Here is an 8,870-nt window from a genome sequence, read left to right on the forward strand (position 1 = left end):
GGTGGTGGCGGCGGTGGTGGTGGTGCTGGCGGTGGTGATAGTGGTGGCGGTGGTGGCGGTGACGGCAGAGTAGCAACGAAGGAAGCTGGAGGAACAAGGGCTCGGGAAAGAGGAGAAGGAGGAGGCAGCAGTTGCCTCCGATAGAGAGAGAGTGGGTTCGCTCGATGAACCGGTGAAGAGAACGGCAGAGGAGAAACTGCGCAAGGTTTCGACGAACGAGAAAGGGAGAATGTTCCAACTCGGTCTCTCTCCCTCCCTTTTTTCCTCTCTCTCTTTCTCCTCGCGTTAGCGGCATGCCGATTCGATTACCCGGCGGTTCGAAAATTTTTGTGCACCACGCGACGCGATACCGATCGTGTTCTCGTCTCGATATCCGAGACGAGTGCCAGAGTTTTGGACGTTTTCCACTACGCTACCTATATATCGCTTTCTCGACGGGGTGTGCTCGATCGTCGCTATGCTAGTATCGCGTGGTGGAGCGAAGCACGCGCACGTGAATCGGCGCGAGAGAAGGTAGCCGCGGGAGGAAGAGATCGCGGAGGAAAAAAGGTTCTCGGTTACGTTATCGAGATGGAACGAGGGGAAAGAGGAGGGAGAGAGAGAGAGAGAGCGAGTGTGAGAGCGGGAGGAAGGGAGGGAGGCTATCGTCGGGGCGCGCGCGCACGCGCGTCCCTGTTCGATCGGAATGCTGGAAAATGCCGATTCCTCGAAGCTGCTCGGTAGGAACCTAGCCGACCCCGCGCTTGACCGCGAGGAACTTTGACTCGGATGCGCGTTCCCGGCTCGAGATGTTGGAATCGCGAGCTTTTCCACGCGGTCGCTGTCGCGTCCGGCAACGTCTTCGAAATCCGGCCGTCCTATCGACGGTGTTCCACTTCGATAATCGTATCGGTTCGCGCGTTCAATAATAATACCGCGTTTTTACGAGATATCCGGTGTCGGAATATCGAGGATTCCGCGCAAACACAGCGATCTCTCGTCGAACCGATCGACCCGCGAGCATTAACCTCGATACCATTAACGAGTTTACGATCGATTCGACCCGATGCGAAAGGATCGCGCTAGGTATGCGTCTTTTCCTTTCTCGTTCCGCCGCTCGGGCCAGACGAAGAGGACCGGTATCGTCGCGGGGTAACCGGCAACGGAGAGAAAGGCTAAGAGCGAGAGAGAAGGAGAAAGAGAGAGGACAACGACTACTCCGTTGGCTATTGTACATATCGAAGATGTTTATCGATGGTACTTGGCCTTTCCTCTCCTCCATGGAGACTCTTTCTACCGCTATCCTTGCCGCCGTCTCTCTCTCTCCCTGTGTCTTCTTCCCTCTTTGCTTCTCCAGACCTCGACCGCGTCTCGACGATGCGGAGTATTCCGCGAGCGGATGTTCGTAACGAGTACTACCTACCTTGTTAGCTTTGTTCGTGGAAGCGCGCCCTTACAATGAGTCACTGTAAGAAAACCAGGAGGCGATGCATCGGTGTAAAAGTCGCTTCGTTCCTCGCAACTCCGCGATAAATACGAGTTTTTACTATACCCGCGACGCGCCGTATAACCTATACGCGTCTTTGATTCTTCCCGCGATCGATCGCACGAGAGAGACGGGGCGAATTTTCGTTGGCACGAACGCGCGAAGCGTGATACGAAAAGAGAAAGGCGATTTGGCCGAGACGCGGGAGAAAAGGAGAAGGGAAAGACGGGACCGAAACGGTGGAACCGCAACCGCGTTACACGCTTTTGCTTTCTTTCGCGTAACGAGCGCAAGGTCGTGCGAAAACCTCGCGCCGAGCGGTCCACCGGGTGCGTTTCGCCTCGCCACCGAGATACCCGCGCAAATTTCCCGCCTGTACGAGGCACGGGGACCACGCGCGGACCACGCGCGGATCACGGGGAACCGTTGGCCGTCGCGGCGACTCGAAGCGAACGGGCACGGAACACGAAAAGTACCGTTGCACCGCACGCGATATCTCTCCTCTTCCTCTCGAGCCTTTCCTTAATTCCGCCCCTCCTCCTCCACCTCTACCACCGATCTATTTCGACCGCGAGTGGAGTTCGTTACGCGTTAATTATATCGTTCCGTTGGTTGTTCACGTATCCGGCGTGCCACGCTGCGGTAACACGCATGCGCGCGCCTCCGATCCGATCGAATCCAATCGAATTCGCTGCCGGCAAGGTTGCCTCTCGCGTCCTACAAATGGCCATCTCTACGCCTCGAAGCATCGTCTACGACGTTTCAACGGAGCGAAAACACGTGGCGATCGCGAATTTGTTTGAACTGGCAAAATAAACCCCGAGCAGCGAACGATGAACAGACGCGCGCGGTTCGTGGTGAAACTAGGTGTATCGGTGGTGCGCCGGCGGAGCGACGATTCGTAGATACACGTGGAACGCGAAAAGAGAACGCGATTGCTCCACGAGCAAATTCCAATGGCGAAATTTATTTTCTACTACGACGCGCGACGCTCGCGTCGCTATTTTCGGCGAATCGAGCGCGTGCCGTGACCCTGGCGATCTTTTTCCCGATCGAGGAAACGACCACCCACCACCAGCAACGCCACCGTCGTCACCGTTGTCCGACCACTCGGTCGGGACTCTCGGTGGCGGTTGGCGGTCGACGGTCGGCGGTCGGCGAGGAAAGGGGAAAAGAGGCAGTAAATTTTGCGAGGGTCGCGGAAGCGAGTCATTAGCGCGAGTCATTCCCGCCTATCTGCTCCGTTCATCTTTCCGGCCCACGTCGCGCAGGTTTTACGATTTTCGTCGAATCTTCCGAGCCGTCGGTCATACCGCGCTTCCCTTCGGCCCTCGTTCCCGCTTACGCGTGATTTATGGATCCATTAAGCCAAGCGTCGTTTTCTCTTCGGACCCGGGACTACGCCGAGAGGAGCGACTCGTCGTTCTCGCGCGCGAGACTTGGAATCCGAGTCGTTGCCAAACCGTCGCGACGATAACGACGACGACGACGACGATCGGAAGAGAAACGAATAGCCGAGTCAGAGTTCTCGGAAGCGGACGCGCGGCTATCCCGGCTGACCGGTCGTCTCGCGCACGAATATCGAGGTCCGAAAGCAAGGCAATAGGTATTTAGGGTAGGAGTGGAAAGGCGAGGTAATTGGTCGGGACGAGAGCCCTTCTAACTGGTTAGTTGGTCCGACCGCCTCGTTATCCCCGATTACCGTACTCGCGGAGATTTGGGATCGTGTTTGAAAAAAAACTCCATTGGTGGTCCGAGAGGAGGCACCGGAGAATTCGGCGAGGCGGTGGGTCCGCTTTTAAATGGTGCGCCAAGCGGTCGCGAACCGCCGAACGGTCTTCCCTCGGGCGTGCACGCGGCGGGAAATTCGAAGCCGGGAACGGTTCGCCCTCCGAAGCAGGTTTTCGAGGTCGTTGCGTCGTCGCTACGCTCGCGACGCAATCTCGGGCGCGAAAAAGGAAAAAGGTTGCGGCGTACGGTTCGCGCGTAATCTCGATCGCGTTTCCGGAAACGACCGTATCCTGCTTTAGCCTGCACGAACGGACCGTCGGTCGCGGAGTGCGAGGCGCGGTGCGCAGTACGATGCGCGGCGGTGCGACGCGCGGTGGGATCTGCGGTGCGAGGGGTGGGGAGAGCGAAGGGCACGCGATCGCTGGCGCTTGATGCACCGGCGCGGGAGGGGAAGTGGAAGACGTCGGAGGAATTCGCCGGTCTCGCAGCCAAGAGGAGGCAGGCTTTATCGTTATATGGTAAGCTAATTAGCGGCGTTCGCAATCAATCGCTTCCGGAGGCGGTAACGACTCGAGGCGAGTCGTCGTCCATCCTGCATCGACCGCTCGTGGTTCCAGCCGACAAGCCGTAGCACGCGCCAAACGCCAAGCGTAAAACCGCTTTTCCAACACGGTCGGACAAAGCGACGACGAAATACACGGCGGCGTCGTAATCGGGACTTTGCCGCGGATTACCGAGGATCAACGGAATCGCGTCGGATCGTCCTCTCTCTCTCTCTCTCTCTCTCTCTCTCTCTCTCTCTCTCCCCCCCCTCTCTCTCTCTCTCTCTCTCTCTCTCTCTCTCTCTCTCTCCCCCCCCTCTCTCCGTCCCTCTTCCTTCCTGGAAACTCGTCCATTGCCGGACTCTCTCGAGTTCGAGCTTCCGCGTAATCCTCGTCGCCGCTTCTCTCTCGGCCGGTTCAAAAAGAAGAAGGAACGAAAGGGCAAACGGACGGAAGCGTGGACGCGTCGCGAGTCATGGAAGAGAAACGCGATTCCACGCTGTCCGTGACCACTGCGATACGAGAGGCAGAGAGAGAGAGAGAGAGAGAAAGAGAAAGAACAAAGGGTGGCGAAGCGGGGAGGTTGGCGAGTCTATTTGTCGCTCGCTGCCTCATCGAGGATACGGTCTTTCCTCTAACGCGTCGCTTCCGACCGCGAACGTTCGTTCCTCGAAACGGCCTCGGACAAAAGCTCGGTTATCGGGACGAAACGCGCTGTACGCGTCGCGACACCTAGCCTCTACGGTATTTCGCGTGCATTATCTCGGACCTCTGGCTTCGAGCGCGCGCGAATCGCCGGAGAAGACGCTGGAACAAAGCGCGCACTGTCGTCCGATCCCCGAGACGAAAAGGCGAATCTCTCGGGCCGCCGCGATCCTTCCGTTAATTAACGAGCCGGACAAGCAGAATCACGGCGCCAGAATGAATCATCGAGCAACGCGCGTTCCCCTCGAGTTTCGTCCGAGGATCGTTGGACAAAGCGGCGAACGCGGCGAACGCGGCGCGAGAATAAATTACCTCTCGATCGCGTTTGCCTTCGCGACGTACCACCGCGAGGAGGAACGAACGAGAATAAAGGAGGAATCGAGATGGTTAGGTCGAGGCGAGATCGTTGCCGTCGCCAGGCTCGATCTCCGCGATGTCGGATTCGCGGTTGCCCGTCAGCCGCTCGATCGCGTGAACCAGACGCGTCTTCAGCTTCGTCAGTTCCTTAGAGGACGCGATGGGGGTGAGCTTGTTCCACTTGGACGATCTCGACTCGGTGACGCCGGTCTTCCTCGAAAGGTACTCGAGCAAGGTGGTCAGTCCGGCGTCGGCGATTTCTTCCCAGTCCTGCGTCCACGAGACAACGAAAGAGTGAAAGGAATCGTTACTACGAACGGTGGTCGAACGAGCTTACGAATCGGTCGGCGGGTCGTGGCTCGAACCCGATCGCTGCCCTCAACGCCGCGCACTCGTCCTCCGTCAAGTTGGTCCGGAGTAAAAGTAACGACAGCTCGACGCTGCATCGAACCTCGTGGCCAGTTCGCTCCCGTTCCTGCGTCGGCGAGTCGCAGCTTTTCGTTAGATACGAGCGGAGAACGCGCGAATTCCAAAACTTACCGCTCGAGCCTTCGCGAGATCCTGGAGCAGCGCGAAGATCGCGCCGTAGGTCGAGTCGAAGAGGAACGGTAGCTCGGTGTCGGCCAGAGATCGCTCGTTCCTTCCCCTCACCGCTCGCAGCATCTTCCTCTCGATGTTTCTCAGCTGGCTGGTCAGCAGGCCGATCTCGTCCTATCCACCGAGAACGAAACGGACAAGGATTTTTCGAGTTGGTTGCACGAGGGTAATAATAATAATAATAATAATAATAATAATAATAATAATAATAATAATAATAATAATAATAACGCCTACCGTTATCCTCTCGATCTCTCGTCGAACGCGAAAATGATCGTCTATCCGTTGATGCATCGATCTTATGTGACTCTGTCCGATGCTGGTCGCGAGACTACCCTCGTTCTTGGCCGTGGACCTCTCGATCAGCCGATGCAAGACCAAGATGGAGGATAATCCGTCGTTGGACTGCACGCGATAGCGATTGCTGGCATTGCCGGAAACCACGGTGACCGTTTGGCCAGAGAGCACGTGTCGCAGACCCAGCGCGTTCCATCCTTGCCTCTGGCACTGATCCGCGCTGAACTCTGAGGACAAGAACTGGCGTTTAGCTGCGCGGAAAGGAAGAGGAAAGGAAGAGGAAAGGAAGAGGAAAGGAAGAGGAAAGGAAGAGGAAAGGAAGAGGAACTGCTGGCGTATTTTCGTGTTAAACGGTGGAACTTTCAGCGACGAGAGACGCGTTTACCGGGAAACAGGTGGGCGAAGGTGAGCAGAGGTGCCTTGCTCTTCATCACGGTTACGAACGAGGACGTGGTCTCGGGCGGGCAGCTTCTCAGCATGGTCTTGAGCGGTAATTGGCTGCTTCTTCTCAGCGCTCGTAGCACCCCGGCATCCGTCCGGTAACTCACGGTAATGGTAACCGCCGAAGAGAACGCTGGCCAATCTCCGTCCACGTATACCGCGGTCTTGGCCACGTGTCGTTCGCCTGAAAGATCGGAAAAGCGTGTTCAGATGTTTGGCGGACGTGTCGCGATTCCTTCGCTTACAGAGATTCGGAAGGACGTGGAAATGGTCGGTCGCTACCAACGGTTTGCAAACGTCCACGCAGACTTGGACATCTCGAAGGATCGCGTACGAGGACAGCTCTATCGAGAGGTTACAGACGGGTGGATGCTGAGCGGCGTCGTCTTCGGAACGTCGCGTACCGTGCGACGCGTTACCGCCAGGCGATTCCGAGTCCAGCGACACGCTCACCGACACTATCAGCTCCGCGTCCACTCCGGCGTCGCTGGTTCGATCGTCTGCGAATCGTCACCGAAACGGATTAGCTTATCATCCAGGTAGACATCGAGAGACATCCCGTTGCCCACCTTGCGAGTCGTCTTTCGAGTCGTTGCGTCTCGCGGAGGCGGCACGCAGCTCCGAGAGCTGGCGATCCGCGTCCGCGTAATCGTAACCGCGCGGATGAAGGGGCGGCGCGACGAAGAGGCTCGGCTCGGTGCCCAGGTAACAGGCCTCCAGACGACCGTCGGCCGATAAGACCACGATCGCGGCTTGCAAGTGCTGGAAAAAGGAAAAGCATGTGGGACGACGGTTGCTCGGAATACCGGAATCTCTGGCGAACGGAGTGTCTCGGTTATCGGTGCCAATTAACCGACCGAGTGGACGGACGCGCGTGCACGCGCCACGAGCCTCTGCCATCTTCCGGCAAAGTCCACGCGACATCGCGATAACGAGCAGATAAGGTGAGGGGACGATATATTACCGACGAGGTTCTTCCTTTTTCTTTATCTATTTATCCGATTAGCCTATCCGTCGGATTCCGCGATTCGACTGGGCGCCGCTCACCTCAAGCTGAACTCGGGCGACGGTGACCGGTGGAAAAGGTAGCTGCGCCGACCATTTCACCGTGCTGCCCTCGTAAATCATCAGTGTGCTCGTGTCGGCGATCACCAGTACCATCAGCTTCCCGTCCGGTTCTGAAATTACCTAGTCGCGTGGTCCGATCGCGCCTCTCTACTCTCCATCCGGCTACTATACTCACCGATCACGTAAGGTCGAAAACAGAGCGGCTTGTACTCGAGTTTCTTCGCGTACTTGACCGACGCGCAATTGTCCTTCAGACAGAAGAGATGTCTCTCGCCGAGCACCACGATTCCCACCTCGAAGCTGCTCAGGGTGACAGCCTCGATGGCTAGAACCGCTTCCCCGATGTTGTACGTCCAATCCGGCTCCAAACTTGTACCGGTCAGTCCTGGCTGATCGCGTCGCTCATCCCCGTTCCCGTTCTCTGGCTCCTGTTCCTTCTTTCTCGACCATTCCGCCATGCTCTGGTACCTAAGCAACGCGACGAGACTAGTTGAACGTTTGTCTCTCGTGCCGAAGGCGCAAAAGAACGTGCCTGTGACACTCGAGAAACCAGGAGGAATTGGCCGTGACGAAGAGATCGTTCCGCGCGACGTAGACGATCGGCTCGGCTAGTAAGCGATTCTTCGGCAACTGGCTGAACGCGAACATCTCTTGCTCGTAGAACAGGAACGTCCCGTCCAGGCACTGAACGCAGAGAAAGTCTCTGCCACGGACGCCGCCGAACGGCCCCGTGGTCAGCGAGGCCGGAAACTTTGGCAGTTGATGCTCGTAAGCCATCTTCAGCTCGCATCGATCCCCTGCCGACCGATCTTACTTACGACCGATAGGATAGGCGATGGTTTTCTCGCGCGTTTCGCCATCGGCGCCTGAAGCGACGCGCGAAGAAACGCGCGAGAAACCGTGGTAGAACGAAAAAGAGGGCAAACCGTATTCGGTGGATTCGTCGACCAGAGCCACGTTGTAAATCAGCAACTTGGAAGCCGACAACACTGCCAGGCGTAGATCCTGCGATCCTCTGCAATCGAATTTTCGTTAATCGTCTTCCAGCCCCGCCACGTTTGCGGTTCGCGCAAACAATCGTCCAACGAGACCTCAACTCACGAAACGAATTTCCCCGCCTTCATGTCCACGATGCAATCGTCGATCCGAGTCTCGATCATCAGGTCCGTGGATTTGTAGTTGCTCGGTGACTTGGTTTCGTCCACCCACTGCGACGTCGGACTGTACATCCTCAGGTAACCTTCGTGACTTCCCACTACTAGAATGTCTTTCCTTTCGTTTCCAAAGAACGGAGCTACCAGCAAGCTGTGTCTATCGAAGCTTTCGTTCGCCCCGCACCTCGTTCGCCACCATTCCTTCGTTTTGAACAACGACATGCCGGTCGAAGACGCCGAGGATCGAAGCACCGACGCGTCACCGTCACACGGCACTGCTTCTTCGTAAATAAAGGAAAGCGGTTCCCTACTTTGCGACCGCGCTCACCTTCCCGTTCGCGCCTCGCCTCGTTCACCCCATCCCGTTACCATGGAGTCGATGTTTCAAAACAGACGCGCTCTCGAGACGCGGCAGCTTGTTACGTAAATTTACGTCGCGTAGCCGTTTCACCGTATGGCGAAACAGTCTTTCAACGACCGATCGATGGATAGTTCCCCCCCCCCCCCCCCCCT

At 57.1% G+C, this 8,870-nt stretch overlaps 1 protein-coding gene across 1 annotated transcript in view; it reads right to left on the minus strand.

Moving 5' to 3' along the window:
• The window catches only part of LOC108552322 (Bardet-Biedl syndrome 9), a 14,488-nt gene that overhangs the window by 3,450 nt on the left and 2,168 nt on the right, over window positions 1–8,870 (minus strand). Inside the window, exons 3-14 of the mRNA XM_017906806.1 lie at window positions 8,305–8,632; window positions 8,130–8,218; window positions 7,728–8,000; window positions 7,379–7,696; window positions 7,183–7,313; window positions 6,705–6,897; window positions 6,381–6,635; window positions 6,080–6,319; window positions 5,635–5,921; window positions 5,341–5,511; window positions 5,138–5,275; window positions 4,756–5,070 (exon numbers count right to left, since the gene is read on the minus strand). Of these exons, the coding sequence (XP_017762295.1) occupies window positions 4,831–5,070; window positions 5,138–5,275; window positions 5,341–5,511; window positions 5,635–5,921; window positions 6,080–6,319; window positions 6,381–6,635; window positions 6,705–6,897; window positions 7,183–7,313; window positions 7,379–7,696; window positions 7,728–8,000; window positions 8,130–8,218; window positions 8,305–8,632 (2,663 nt within the window). The 3' untranslated portion in view covers window positions 4,756–4,830. The remainder of the gene's footprint in view (window positions 1–4,755; window positions 5,071–5,137; window positions 5,276–5,340; window positions 5,512–5,634; window positions 5,922–6,079; window positions 6,320–6,380; window positions 6,636–6,704; window positions 6,898–7,182; window positions 7,314–7,378; window positions 7,697–7,727; window positions 8,001–8,129; window positions 8,219–8,304; window positions 8,633–8,870) is intronic.

This window comes from Eufriesea mexicana, unplaced genomic scaffold, assembly GCF_001483705.2.
Source record: "Eufriesea mexicana isolate 0111107269 unplaced genomic scaffold, ASM148370v2 scaffold6179, whole genome shotgun sequence".
NCBI classification, from domain to species: Eukaryota; Metazoa; Arthropoda; class Insecta; order Hymenoptera; family Apidae; genus Eufriesea; species Eufriesea mexicana.